This window comes from Carcharodon carcharias, chromosome 15, assembly GCF_017639515.1.
Source record: "Carcharodon carcharias isolate sCarCar2 chromosome 15, sCarCar2.pri, whole genome shotgun sequence".
In the NCBI taxonomy this organism is placed as follows: Eukaryota; Metazoa; Chordata; class Chondrichthyes; order Lamniformes; family Lamnidae; genus Carcharodon; species Carcharodon carcharias.
Genome location: NC_054481.1, coordinates 59,205,927 through 59,221,784, shown reverse-complemented (window position 1 = coordinate 59,221,784; position 15,858 = coordinate 59,205,927). Strand labels below are relative to the sequence as shown.

At 40.9% G+C, this 15,858-nt stretch overlaps 1 protein-coding gene across 4 annotated transcripts in view; it reads left to right on the top strand.

Annotated features, from left to right (window-relative positions):
- LOC121288094 (probable helicase with zinc finger domain) overlaps positions 1-15,858 on the top strand; it is a 471,833-nt gene that overhangs the window by 253,644 nt on the left and 202,331 nt on the right. For all 4 annotated transcript variants that reach the window (XM_041206411.1, XM_041206410.1, XM_041206412.1 and 1 more), the window contains one exon: positions 8,872-9,100. In XM_041206411.1, coding sequence (XP_041062345.1) covers positions 8,872-9,100 — 229 coding nt within the window. The remainder of the gene's footprint in view (positions 1-8,871; positions 9,101-15,858) is intronic.

Below are 15,858 nucleotides of genomic sequence, written 5' to 3'. Positions count from 1 at the left end.
GGTGGAAATAAGGAATAGCAAGGGGAAGAAGTCACAGATGGGAGTCATCTATAAGCCCCCAAAAAGTTGCCTCACTTTAGAACAAAGTATAAATCGGGAAATAATGGAGGCATGTAAGAAGGGCACTACAATTGTCATGGGTGATCTTAATCTGCATATTGACTGGAAAAATCAGATTGGCAGGGGTAACATGGAAGATGAGTTTGTAGAGTGCATCAGGGATTGTTTCTTAGAATAATACATTGCAGAACCTACCCGGGAACAAGCTATTTTAGATCTAGTAATGTGTAATGAGGTAGGATTAATAAGAGATCTTGTAGCCAAGGATCCTCTAGGGTTTAGCGATCACGACATGATAAAATTTCAAATTCAGTTTGAGGGCAAACAACTCGGGTCTCAAACCAATGTCCTCAAATAATTAAATAAGGGCAATTACAGAGCTATGAAGAAAGAGTTGTCTAAAGCTGGCTGGGAAAATAGACTAAAAGTTGAGCAGTGGCAGACATTTAAGCAGATATTTCATAACGCTCAGCAAAAATTTATCCCAGTCAAAAAGAAGGACTCGATGAGAAGGATGAACCACCCGTGATGAACAAAGGTGGTCAAGGAGAGTATCCAATCACAAGCTAAGGCATACAAAGTGGCGAAAACTAATGGTAGGCCGGATGATTGGGAATTTTTAGGAAGCAGCAGCAGATGACTAAAAAGCTAATAAAGGGGGAGAAAATTGATTATGAAAGTAAATTGGCAAGAAATATAAAAACAAACAGCAAGAGCTTCTACAGGTATATAAAAAGAAAGAGAGTAGCTGAAATTGGAGGACGCAACTGGAGAATTGATAACGGGGAACATGGAAATAACAGATAATTTAAACTAATATTTTGCATCGATCGTCACTGTAAACACAAGTATATCAGATAAGCAAGGAACTAATTGGAGGAAAGATCTTGTAACAGTCTCTATCACGAGGGACAAAGTATTTGACAAACTATTGGGACTAAAGGCAGACCTAGTGGCCTGCATCCAAAGGTTTTAAAGGAAGTGGCTGCAGAGATAGTGGAGGCATTGGTCGAAATATTCCAGAACTCACTGGATTCCGGGAGGGTCCCAGCGGATTGGAAAACCACTAATATGATGTCCCTGTTCAAGAAGGGAGGGAGACAAAAAGCAGGAAACTATAGGCCAGTCAGCCTAGCATCTGTCGTTGGGAAAATGCTAGAGTCCATTATTAAGGAAGAAATAGGACATTTAGGAAAGCTTAACGCAATCAAACAGAGTCAACATGGTTTTGTGAAAAGGAAATCATGTTTGATAAGTTTGCTAGAGTTCTTTGAGGATATAACAAGCAGAGTTGATAAAGGGGAACTGCTAGATGTTGTGTATTTGGATTTCCAGAAGGCATTCGCTAAGGTGCCACATAAAAGATATTGAACAAAATAGGAGCTCACGGAATTGGGGGTAATGTATTAGCATGGATTGAGGATTGGTTGACACACAGAAGACAGAGAGTTGGGATTAATGGGTCTTTTTATTTGGAAAGACGTAACTAGTGGGGTGCCACAAGGATCAGTTCTAGGGCCTCAATTATTTACTGCCTATAATAATGACTTGGAGGAGGGGGCAAAGTGTAATGTATCCACATTTTCTGATGATACAAAAATAGGTGGGAGGGCATGTTGTGAAAAGGACATAAAGAGCCTGCAAGGGGATACAGGCAGGTTGAATGAGTGGGAAAAACTTGGCAGATGGCGTTTAATGTAGGAAAGTGTGAGGTGATGCACCTTGGCAGGAAAAATCAAAAGGCAGACTATTATTTAAATGGAGAGAGACTCCAAAAAAGCACAGCATAGAGGGATCTGGGTGTTCTTGTGCATGAAACATAAAGAGTTAGTCTGCAGGTGCAGCAAGTAATTAAGAAGGCAAATGGAATTTTGGTCTGTATTGCTTGGGGGTTGGGGTTTAAAAATAGTGAAGTCTTGTTCCAACAGTATAGGGTGTTGGTGAGGCTGCACCTTAAGTACTGTGTACAGTTTTGGTCCCCGTATTTAAGAAAGGATATACTGGCATTGGAAGCAGTTCAAAAGAGATTCACTAAACTGATTCCTGGGATGTAACGGTTGATTTAGCAAGAACAGCTAAACAGGTTAGGCCTTTATTCATTAGAGTTTAGAAGAATGAGAGGTGATCTTATTAAAATGTGCAAGATTCTGAGGGGGCTTGACAGGGTAGATGTTGAGAAGATGTTTCCACTAGTGGGGGAATCTCAAACTAGGGGACGTAGTTATAGAATAAGGGGACACTCATTTAAAACTGAGATGTTAAGGAATTTCTTTTCTCAGAGGATAGTGAATGTCTGGAATTCTGGAGCTGTGGTAAGAGTGGGAGAGATTCCTGGTCAGCCATGTGCTGGAAAGAAACTTGGAGCCTCTACCATCGCTATTGTTACGATCTCAGCTGATGTTACTACTGGACAAGTCAGATCCCAGGGTGGAACCCGGCTTGATAGATCCTTAGAAACATGGAGGGCTACTGAACAGAGTAACAGGAGTCAGCTGATGCCTTTTAACAAAAGAATAAAGCATTTATTAAACAAAAAAAGATGAACCATATTCCAATACTCCTTCACCCACAACTATACCTTTACAGATATATACAGATTTGTAAGGATAACACAAGTTACAAAAGCTACCTTATACCCAAAAGTTCACAGTAAGTACACTGACAATGTAAACCAATAGGCAACCTGTGGTCAGGCATACCATGTTCTGAAATCAAGTGACAGTTGCCATCCCAGATAGATGCTATGGATCTGTCATCAAACCCCCCCCAAACCTCCCCTGATGTTTGTCACACCATGAGCCAACTGGTCTCACTGAACTCTGTCTTTCACACAAAGGTTTCTAATCTCCACTCCCGAAGAACTCGCTTTGGAATCTTCTCCCAAACTATGCTTTTTCTCAGATGCCTTCCACACAGGTCCACTTCCAGGGTTTCAAACTCTCCTTCTGATGTTCCTCTCCCCTGGATTGCCACACGCATTGAAGCTTTGCATTCCACGCACTCTCTCTCAAATGCTCAGCTGTGCCAACAGAACACCACTGCTTCACATGCTCATAGTAAAGAATTACAGATCTTCGGCTGCCTCCTTGGATCTTCTGGCTTCTCTCGAGCCTATTTTGCTTTAAGTCTGCATCCTACAGCTTTCTCCCTTTCATCCTGGAGCCTTCCTCTCTGCTCCTTGCTTTTAACTTCTCTTAATAGGACCTTTTCCAGATTCCTGCCCTTGTCTTTTGACTTAACTGTCCTCTTGGGACCTTTCCTGTTTCACTCCCCGGTTTTGGGACTTTCTTTTTTGGTTTGGGACTTGTTCTCTCTCCCTTTCGCGTGTCCAGCTTCTTCGGGCACTGTCTTCCGAATGGTATTCTCTTCTGGGTTGCCTGATCCTCTTTTTGTGCTGTTTCAATTTCATTACCTTTCTTCTTCTGCCCAAGCGCAGAGGTGGCTTTAAATCTTAAAAACAAAACTGCTTATGTACGCAGGACCGGTCTACATGCTGGCACATGTGCAGAAGCCATAGATGGCAAGAAGGAATGATCTGCACATGTGCAGCTATTCCAGGGCTGGCACATGCGCAGAAACCGCTGACGCCCATCGGGAACTGTAGTTCCCAACTCCAAGGGCCTGCCCTTCATTTTTTAAAAGCTAAGTTTTTACTATTTCATATCTGGGATCCGTAACACTATCCATAGCTTCAGACTACAACAAGCATATAAAAGTACATGTTGCCAAAACAATTCAGACTCCCCGAGTGATCTGTAACACATCACCACCACTTATCCAATTACCTTTTGAAATCATTGATTGGCTCTGCTTCCACCACCTTTGTAGGCAACAAGTTCCAGGTTATTACCACTCACTGCATTTAAAAACATGTTCTTCCTCGCAAACCCCCTTGTAGCTCTTGCCCAAAACCTTAAATCTCTGTCCCCTAGTACTTGCACCATCAGCTAATAGGAACAGCTTTTCTTTTGTCTACCATATCTAAACTTGCCATAATCCTGCACACCTTGATCAGATCTCCCCTTAGTCTCCTTTGTTTTGAGGAGACTAACTCCAGTTTCTCCAACCTAATGTTGTATCTAAATTACCTACCCCTGGAACCATTTGGGTAAATCTACTCTGTTGCCTCTCAAGGACATTCACATCCTTCCTAAAGTTTGGAGACCAGAACTGGGTGCAATGCTTCTTCTTAGGCAGAACCTCGGGATCAGGGGTGACTTTCTCCCACTCTGATTCAACAGGTTCTGAAATAGCGGATTGACCCAATGTGCAATCTGCATACTCTACCACATTGGGGCAGGTGGTGCTCCAAGGGTCAAGTAGATGAGTTGTTTGGAGGTTTGTGCACTCTCTCCAACACCTCGACTTTGCCTCTGTGTGTTCCCGATGAAGTATCTCGATGTGTTCGGTGCCTTCCTGAATGAACTTTCTCCGTTTTGGTTGGTCACAGGCCGGGGACTCCTATGAGTTGGAAGGGATGTTTGACCTCTTCAGGAATGCTCTGAGAACATCCCTAAAGCATTTCTGCTGTCTTCCTGGCAGTCTCCTGCCCTGACCAAGTTCCAAGAAGAGCAGTTGCTTTGGTGTCAGACATATGAACAACATGTCCTCTCCAGTAGAGCTGGTTTTGAGTGATTAGCACCTCAATGCTGGGCATGTTAGCTTGGGAGAGCACACTGTCATTGGACTGCAATTCTTGCCACCAGATCAATCTTGCAAAGGCAGCACTGGTGGTACTGCTCTAGTGCTTTGAGGTGGCTGCAGTAGGTTTCTAAGCCTCAAGCATATGGGAGCGCGGCGATCACTGCTGCCTGGTAAACCGTGACTTTATTCTCTGGTTTGAGATCCTGGTCCTCAGTCTTATTTTCCTCTTCATATCCCCCTTCAACTTATTGTATTTGGCTTGGTTGTCACTTGAAGAATTCACCTGACATGCATTATACACTTTTTTACGTTTCATCATATTCTTGTTCTCCTTCATCGTCCAATAAGCCCTCATTTTGATCTCTTTGCCATTCTCTCTTGTTAGAATGTACTTTGCCTGTACCTGAAGCATGTCTTCCATTGTTCAGTTTTTCCTGTCAAACTTTGGTTCCATTTTATTCTGGCTAGACCTCCTTTCATTCCATTGAAGTTAATAGATAATCTTTCGGTTGTTCTTTGCTCTTCTCCATTACTGATCTAAAACTTATGATATGATGATCACTCTTATCCAAGTGTTCCCCCCTCCACCCAGAGATACTCCGCCCACTTGGCCCAGGTTATTCCCCAGCACCAGATCCAGCAGTGCCACCTCAGAGTTGGACTGAGAACATATGTCCTGAACACATTTCAGAAATTCCTTCCTCTCCTTTTCCTTTAACATTACCCTAATCACCATTTTGGCTAATTAAGTCCCCCAATATTTTTGCACATTTCTGTGATTTCTCTGCAGATTTGCCCCTCCACCTCTCTCCTGGAGGCCAATAGGATATCCCGAGGAATGTGATCATACCCTTTTTGCTTCTCAGCTCTAACTAAATGGTTTCTGTCCTTTCCCCCTCAAAGACATCCTCCCTCCAATATTACAATCTCTTCCTTAGTCAGTACTGCATCCCAATTTCCTTCTCTATCTTTTCTGAACCCTTTGTATCCATGAGTGCTAAATGCCCAGACCTCTCAATTTTTAAGCCATGCTTGTTATTGCCACTACATCATATTCCCATATGGTTATTTGTGCTTGTAACTTGCCAACTTTATTCACCCACTTTGTATATTTGCATAAATGCATTGGTGATGATACAAAACCAGGTGAAAAAATAATCTGTGAGGAGAATGTAAAGAAACTGTTAAGGGATGAAAAACATGTTAAGAGATTGGACTAGAAGATGATAGATGGAACATTATGTGGGCAAGTGTGGAATTATTCACTTTGGTAAGAAAAATGGAAAAGCAGAATATTTGTCAAAAGATAGGAGACTAGTAAATATTGGGACCCAAAGGGATTTGTGTGACCTAGTAAGTCCTCACTTAAAGTTGCGGTTGCAATCAATTTAAGTAAAACAACAATAAGTGAATCATAGGTTCCAGTGGGAATCAATTTTAAAGCTGGAGTTTGGTTCCGTCGGACATTTTTGCCCGGAAAAAACAATATACAAGTTAAAATACTGTACTGTACTTGTACAGCACTGTGCATTCCCAACTGGAATAACTTGCAAGATAAAATAAATGACTGAATATAAAGAAATACCATATTAATTCAAATTAGATAACACTAAATCACCCAAACAAGCCCTGAGTAGCGCAACTTCTGTGTCTCACCCACAGCACCCCTGAAACTCACCAAAATTTTTGCTTGCTTTCTTTTTCCACTGTGTTTGTGTGTGTGTGTGTGTGTGTGTGTGTGTCTGTGTCTGTGTCTGTCTCTCTCTTTTCCCCCTCTCTCTCCTCTCCCATTCTGTCTGTCTCTCCTTTCCCACTCTGTCTCTCTCTCTCTCCCTTTTTCTGTCCAGAGTCTGGACCCTTTCCTGACAGCTTGCAGGAGGTGCCATGGATGGAGCTAAGGGGCAGTGGAAAGAGCAAAGGCCTCTAACCCTCCCCCACCACCCTGATTGACTCGCATTTCATCACCCGATCAGCCTCTGGCAGCTTCCTGTCCTTGCCCTACGCTTCTGCTCCCAGATCTCGGGTCTCACTCCCTCCCTGTGGCCTGGGCCTTTGGTGACTGTGGCAGTGGCTTTGGCATCAGAACACGGCGACGGCTGGCCCAGAGTTCAGCATGGGGGCAGGGCCTGAATGCAGATGACATAAAACCAAAAATGGCGACACAAATTGTTTTTTTAAAATGCCCTAAAGAATAAACAATGTTAAACTGAAACAACTTTTAGCAGAGTGTCTTAAAGTGAGGACTTAATGTAAACAAATCAGAAAGTTAATGTGCAGGAACAGCAAGCAATTAGGAAGGCAAATGGTATGTTGGCCTTTATTGCAAGGGGGCTTCAGCATGACAGATAGGAAATCTTGCTGCAATTATATGGCTCTTTTTGAGACCACATCTGGAATACTGTGTACTGCTTTGGTTTCCTTAATTAAGGAAGGAGGTACTTGTTTCAGAGGAAGTGCAACTGAGGTTCACAAGACTGAGTCCTGGGATCAGGGGATTGTCTTATGAGTAGCAATTGAGTTGAGTTGGCCTCAAATGTGTCAGCCCTGGCTCAGTTAGTAGCACTATCATCTCCAAGTCAAGGTTACAGCCTCAAGTTCCACTGCAGGGCTTGAGCACAAAAATCAATGCTGACACTTCAGCGCAGTAGTGAGGGAGGTACCATTTTACGGATGAGATGTTAAACGTAGGCCACATCTGCCTGTTCAGGTGGATATAAAGAACTTATGGCATGGGCTCGAAGAAGACGCAGGGAGCTATCCCTGGTGTCCTGGCCAATATTTATCCTTCAGTCAATGTCCAAGTTAGATTATTTGGTCATTATCTCATTGCTGTTTGTGGGAATTTGCTATGCACATATTGGCTGCTGCATTTCTTACATTACACCAGTGCCTACACTTTAAGACTACTTTATTGGCTGTAAAGTGCTTTGAGCCATCCAATGGTTATGAGAAATGTTACAGTAATGAGATTTATAATATTGTTATGTTCTGGGGCTGTGTCTTTAATTTAAGGTAAAATGAAAGGGGTCATGTGACCTGTTCTGAAGTTTGCCTGACAGAGAACCTGGGTAATTTGATTGTTATAGGTTAAAGGCGCCCCAGATTATTTTATTGGGAAGAAAGCGCAAGGTGTTTACACTTAATACACAGGCTGCTGCCATTGTTTCTAACAGTGGATAGATTTGTCCAAAGTCCCAGAAAAGTTTGAGAATGTTGGGTTGTAAGTAAATGTGCTTTAAACTACCCATTTACTTCCAAGGTAAAAGAGAGTTGGGATCTCAAGGATAAATAATGAGCACTTCGACCTAGATATGAGGCCCACGTGATTCACATTGCCCTGGAGATGGGCTTTGAGAATACAAGGATCTAAGGTATTCCTGAGAATTCACAGACAAGGTTAGTTTGCCAGGATCCGGGAGTGGGGGAGGGCAGTTATAGACAGCAAGACGCTGTGCTTCACTACGCAGGTGTGGAATGTGTGTGCGAGCTCATGCTTGGATTGAAAAGACTAAGTTCATGAGAAGTTAAAATGAGGCTAGAAGATTCGCCAAACTTGCAGTAAAAAAAGAATTTCCAAGGGAAAACCTCAATCTGAAAGATATTTCTGAGATTAAAAGTTCCCCCAGGCTAAGAAAGAAAAATAACAGAAGTATCTCTCTCTCTCTCCTTTTTCTCTCTCTCTTTTTTCTTGCTCTCTCTCTCCTTTTCTCTCTTTTCTCTCCATTTCTCTCTTCTTTTTCCCTCTCTCTTTCCTCTTTCTCCTTTTCCCTCTCTCCTTTTCTCTCTCGTGCTCTCTCTCTCTCTATCAGAGATGAACAATTTCTTCACTCAAGGGAATTCTCTACCCCAGAGGGATACGATGCTCAGTTGTTGAGTATATTCAGGACTGAGAAAGATGGATTTTTGGCTGTTTATGGAATCAAAGGATCTGGAGACAAGACAGGAAATTGTACTTGGTGTAAAATTCAGCCATGATGTAATGTAGCCTACTCCTCCCAACATCCTATGGTATTTAATGAGTTCTGATATCATGATTTGGTGGATTTTTATATTTGAGGGTGAAGTCCATTTTCAAGTCATTTCTTTAAAACTAGAGTATGTGACATGATTACAGATCCTGTTGATGAACAGTAAATTCATAGAAGATCTTTTTTCTGCTGTTTACAGACAGACCATTCAGAGTGCTGTTTCTGAGCACAGTCAGAACACGGCACACCTACAAAGAACCACCAACGTCTTTGAGACGGAGAGATGCTCAGCTAGAAGAGTCCACAGAGGACCTGGAATATGGCTTCTTGTCTAGTTATAGAATGCTGAATACCATTCTCACCAGGACACAGTCCCTTGTGGCAGTAGTTGGAGATCCGGTAGCTCTTTGTTCCATTGGCAAATGTCGGTGAGTTGATGGTTTTCTGTTGCAGTTAGGATGTGTAAGTAGCAAGAGTGTATTGATATAGTTGAAGTAACTTAATTGGTGTGACAATTACTTGAATGTTATTGATGTGCACCATGATTGCATTATCATTGTATACTCATGTGCTTTCAGGTTGTGATTAGATATTTGATATATCTTCAATAATCATGAGGTTGGAATGACATAAGCAAGGAAAATGGTCCTTGAGTTGTTGACTGAGATCAATGACTGGCTTTCCCTCGCTCTGTATCAGCTATAATTTGAAAAATTATGCTGTGTTCCCAATAAAATAAACCATACTAATGACAATTACAAGTAGTGCTGAAATGTTCTAATTGAAGACTAAAGAAGGTATTGAGATGATTTGTACTGTATCACACTCAATCCAAAATAGAGTATAATAAAGGATTAATTTAGTTGCTCTTGAGCAGAACCACAGTCCTTATACTGTTGCTTGGTGATTTAATGTAGAGAACCTAATGAAGAAATGAATGGAAAAATGAGCATTATAGTCAACAATTTTATGCCAAATGTTACATTGTAATATGTAAGTGTTAAACCCAACTTGGGTATTCTAGCAGTGCTAGAATCCAATGTTGGTATCTCGCACACAATTGCTGGAATCCAGCGTTGATATTACCTACAAAAATATCCTAACCTCATCTTGAAATTGGTGTAACTTATTCATGCCCGACTCCTTTATGACTTTTCAATCTCAGCAATGTTCTCAAGAGAGATACAAAATGGTGCCCTGATGCTTAGCCACTGGAGGATGGAAATATTGATGGATGAGTCAGGTTGTATGTATGCCTATGTGGCTGGTTACAATGTGTTATTGACAGAGTCCTGGGAGGAACTAGATTGCCTAACCCCTAAGCTACAGTATGGTGCAGGATGGCCTCCAAATAAAATCTTTATCCTTGACAACTGGGGTTACTGCTGCATTGGTGAAAACTAAGAGAAAGACTTCCTTTGTTACACAGCATGAAGCTGCAACACAAACCTGCAACCAGGAATGGCCATAGAAAAGAAGAATTATCAATGGGAAGTGAAGATGGGAACTTTAAAAAAACCATTGAGCGATAACCAAAAAATTTATACAGAATTTTAACATCAGTATGTACAGAGTTTGATTGACAACAAAATTGCTCTACCTTTTATTTCATTGACAACAAAGAATCAGAGTCCAGAACATGCCTGTTATCAGTTGGATTACTGTGAAGTGGTCATTCTTAAGATAATCCTTAGTCTTTGAGGTGAAGTTTTTCTGCAGAATTTGCCACCAATATATTTTCATCCTTTATTAAAACATAATTGATTCCCTACTGAAATAATGCCCTATAAATTTCTAAGGATTATTACCAATGTAATGCTAAACTTTTGGTGAATACTAAGCCCCTTTTCTATCAGAGACCCATATAATTTAAATGATGCAGGACGGTGGAATCAAGCAGCAGTGACCCAATGTCTCAGTGATCAAGTGGAAATATTATGAGCAGTTTGCACTGTTTGTCAATGACAAATTATGATGCAGCATAGGACTTGTGCGCAGGCACTGAATAACTTCCATGTTTGTTTACAAAACAGTAATTAGTTGTGCGAAGCACTTTGAGACCTGCTGAAAATGTGATCTATACAACTGCAAATATTACCATTATGTCAGTGGCATAACTTGTTAGGAGTTGGACTTTAGATGGTGACAGATTTGCATGAGCCTTTCACATTTATTATTAGAGTTGAGGATGGAGAGAGCAAGATGAAAATGATTCAAGAAGGCCATTGGTAGAGAAAAAGAACCAGGTGGATCTTTGATCTTCAGGATGTCATCTTGACAGTAAAGAGCAAATCCCAGTAGGACTTGCTGTGATCAAGCCAGAACTGATGATGGTTGACTATGTGCGCCAGGGACACTCAACACTGCACCACTTGGACTTGGGATGAGAATGGAGGTTGTAGCGGGGGAATGATCAGGATGACGGATTTAAGATTTTGTTGAGAATGAGAGCATCAGAGTGGACAAATTGTAGGAGGGATTATCATGATGAATGGAGGGCCAAATACTAGGCAGCTCTGACTTTGAGAGGGCAGATGTAAGTGCCTTGGAGAAGAGCTTTTACCTGGTAGATTCTGATGGAAACAGTCTCAATGGATAAAAAAAATACAGATAGAACAGTGATATAAAATGCATTATATTAGAGTAAGGATGTGATAGCATTAAAACAGGAGCTGAATTATTTCTATGACCCTGATACAATTATCCCTTTCTTAACTCCACTTAGCCATAACTCTGTGTCCACTGCCATGGGAGATATGCTAATATGATATAAATATGATAACGATGCTGTTGGCTTTGTTATCTCATCTGTTAGGTCAGATTGGTATAGATTTAGATTGTGCTTTAATTCTAGAAGTATTAATATTGAATTTTGGTTGAGGAAATTGTACCTTTAGGAAAATTGGATGGACTTTTATCTTGAACCCTTCAAATATCCAGTCACGATATGATAGTATTGAGTAAAACTGTCTGAACACAGTGATACCTGATCTATGGGGCTGGGAACAGATCAGTGACTTGACCACAAAGCAAGCTTTCTGTATGACAATGTGTCAACAAACAAAATGAACAAAGAACAAAACCCCAATATTAGTGCTGTTAATTGAGGAAGAAAGTTGGGCAGGACATGAGACCTCTTAAATAATGCTGGAACAAATTGTTTAAAATCTCCTCTGAAATAGAAAACCTCTGATGGTATAGCACTATTTCAGTACTGCACTAGATTGTCAACCTAGTTTGGAGCTCGACATGGCATAGGTCAAGGCAGGAGTGCCACCAACTAAACAAAACCGACTTCTATCATGAGCTGCTGCATATGTGCATGCATATTGGAATGAAGTAATTTGTGTAATGATGCTGCTTGTGTACAGCTCCTGTAAATCTACTGATAGGAATTTATTGAGTTGGATCCCACTATCCAAGAGCTGGCTTGGTTTAGACTTGGTTAAAACAAGAAAGCTGCTTGCTAAATGGCCACAGAGGATAGCCAAATTATAGTCATGTATTCTCTTTACCCCTGTTATCCTTTACCCCTTCTACTTTTTCTGTTTCATTGTTTTCCTTCCTAACATTCCCCTTACCTGTGACTCTTCCTTTGATTTCTTTTGTATAATATGCAATTCATTTGTATGTTGCTCCACAGCTTAAAAGCACATTTTTTTGCTTGGAGTATTTTATTATTCATTTAAAAAAACACATTTGCTGACTTAGAAGTTGAATTTATGTTTCAATTGAGATGAGTTGCAGGAATTCCTGTCCTTTCTGCGGTACAAGAATGTTAGAGTTTATCGGAGAGAAGTTTAATGTTACTATTTTTGTTGGATTTTTAAAAATTCTTTCATGGGATGTGGGTGTCGCTGGCATGCCCAGCATTTGTTGCCTATCCCTAATTGCCCTTGAAAGGTTATTTCAGAGGGCAGTTAAGAGTCAGCCACATTGTTGTAGGTCTAGAGTAACATGTAGGGTAAGGATGGTAGAATAAGGACCAGGTAAGGATGGCAGATTTCCTCCCCTAAAGAACATTAGTGAACCATTAGTGATTTTTGCAACAATTGATGATAGTTTCATGGTCACTATCACTGAAACTAGTTTTGTATTCCAGATTTATTAACTGAATTCAAATTCCACCAGCTGCTGTGGTGGGATTTGAACCATGTCCCCAGAGTATTAGCCTGGGTCTCTGGAATACTAGTCCAGCCAGTAATTTACCACAATGCCACTGTCTCTCCTACATGGATAGACCATGACATATTTTAGGAAGATGGCAGTAGCATGAAATAGTTTTCAGTTAGGTATGAAATGTGAACTTACCTTTGAATAGCAGCGTTTTATTATTGTGATGAATACAACTGATCAGCTCCGGACAGTACTATCATATTGGAAAGCTGCTTATCTGGTCTATTTGAGGTCACTTACCCCACTGCTATGTTTAACAAGCTTGCTGGAGTCTTTTGAAGAGGTAATAGAGTGGTTGATAATGGCAATGCTGCTGATGGCACAATTTCAAAGTTTGTGGACGATATGAAACTTGGAACATTGTGAACTATGAGGAGGATAACGTAGAACTTCAAAAGGACATAAACAGGTTCGTGGAATGGGTGGACAGGTGGCAGATGAAGTTCCATGTGGAGAGATGTGAAGTGATTCATTTTGGTAGGAAGACCATGGAGAGAGAATATAAAATAAAGGGTACCATTCTGAAGGGGATGCAATAGCAGAGGAACCTGGGTGTATATGTGCATAAATCATTGAAGGTGGTAGGTCAGGTTGAGAGAGCGGTTAATAAAGCGCACGGTATCCTTGGCTTTATTAATAGGGGCACAAAATACAAGAGCAAGGAGGTTATGTTGAACTTGCATAGGACACTAGTTCGGCCTCAGCTGGAGTATTGTATCCAGTTCTGGGCCCTGCTCTTTAAGAAGGATATGAAGGCATTGGAAAGAGTGAAGAAAAGATTCACAAGAATGATTCCAAGGATGAGGAATTTCAGTTATGAGGATAGATTGGAGCAGCTGGGATTATTTTTCTTGGAGAAAAGAAAGCCAAGAGGAGATTTGATAGAAGTAGTCAAAATCATGAGGGATCTGAACAGAATAGATACAGAGAAACATCCCAGTTGTGAAATGATCACGAACGAGAGGGCACAGATTTAAAGTAATTGGCAAACGAAGCAAAAGTGACATGAGAAAAAAGTTTTTCATGTAGCGTGTGGTTAAGGTCTGAAATGCATTGCCTGAGAGTGTGGTGGAGGCTAGTTCAATCAACGTATTCAAAAGAGAATTAGACTGTTATCTGAAAAGGAAGAATGTGCAGAGTTATGGGGAGGAGAGGGGGGCGGGGAATGACACTTGGTGAATCACTCATACGATGGGCTGGATTGTCTCTTTCTGCACCTTGACTTCTATGCTGATGCTTTGTGACTTAATTGAGCATTAGTGCCCACTTAAGAGTTTGCCAAATATATCATCAGATTTGAGGTTGTGTGAACACCATTTATTGATTCTGTTGTTCTAATTTTTCTAAAAAAATAAACTAAAATTAAAAATTGGAATATCGAGGAAAGTGGTTTCTGCTTTGATCAACTCTGTAGCCTATGTAATACTATGTCCAGAGGATGTCGAGCACACAACCTTACTGAAAGATCTCCAGTATGCAGACTTTGTGCTTTTAATCATGAGGGTTCAATGTACAAATGACAAGTAGTCACTTGGTAGAACTTGACTATTGTTGAAAAAAGAGACATGCTGTTGAAACTTCTCATCTTGCGCTCATCAAGATAGATGCAAGAATGCCAAATTTCAAAGATAGCAACAATTTGTATTGCATGAGAAAAGGGCACTGATTGGTTGGCAATTTGGCTCTGATTGGTTGAGGCTTTGCTATGGAGAATGCATCAGGGTGTTATTATCCTCCATGCTTTTGTTCATTGTAAAAAAGACGCAAATTATTGTTCCCTGCAGAGGAATATATGTAACTTTTAACTTTTAGTAAGCATAAGTGCTACATTGTGAGTCCGACTGTTAATCCTAAATTGGCTGTTTAGCATAATTCTTAGCACACTTGGGATTGTTCAGCAAATGCTGCCCAATGTTAGACATTATGTTCTGAGTCTTGCAAGCACAGGCTGGTTGAGTACATTCAGTACTCTGCCATTGCGAACAGCTGAAGGGTCATGCCATTTGATATGATGAGCAAATTGTTGGGATGTACTGTCTACTCACTTGGCGTCGCAACAGCACTGAAATTTATATACTACGTTACTTATTTGTGTGGTAAGCAGAATGCCTTTAGTTAGTGGAAAATGCCACTTGTGTTGCTACTGCACATTAGCAGAGTGAAACGGCTAGCTTCACCTGTTATTCAAATTTTTGAGATATCTTCCCCTTCAAGGGTAACCTGAGGTAGACCAGGCAGTTTTCAGGTCTGAAAGTGGTGGCTTTAGGTCCATTTGTGAGTATGCATGAGAGAAAGACAATGACCTGATTGAAGTAGCCATTATCCTGCTGGATAGCTTTGATATGCACTATTTCAGCATCAAGCTTGCATGGTGAGCAAGTGTGCTCAAGCCCTATTTACGGCATTACCAATAAGGCCAATCCTCCAGCACATATATTGGCCAGTGAAGGTAGTCTTCTGGTAGACGTTAATAGAGAACCTATTAGCAGATTTCTCAACTAGCATGTCGAGGAAAGAGAGCTTTTTATACTGCTCCATTTCAAAGGTGAATTTGAGCACGGAATGGAATGCATTAAGGTGTGTAAGGAAATTCCTACAGCTGCAGAATCAAATAAAGCAAGCATGTCATCTATGTATTGGAAAACTGTAAGGGATTAGGGGTTTGAGTGTCATTTCACCAAAAATTCATTTCTTGTGGGAACTGATGAAAATGCCAGTGAGAGCTGGGCCTAGGGGGGAAATCATGGCAAATCCGTCTATTTGGGCATACATAGTGTCATTAAAGTTGAACTCAACTCTGAGAGCTGCTAAGTTCATAAGTTCAGTGAATAAAGATTCAGAAAATGGTAGCACGCCTAGATTGCCATGATATAATGATGTTGCGCAAAAAGGTCTATGGCTTCCTTGAGTAACACATTTGTGAATAGGTTCGCAATGTTGAACAAGCACATTGACATGGCATTGCTATCGATATGCAGGTTGCATATAGTCGTCGCGAATGTAAAGGAAT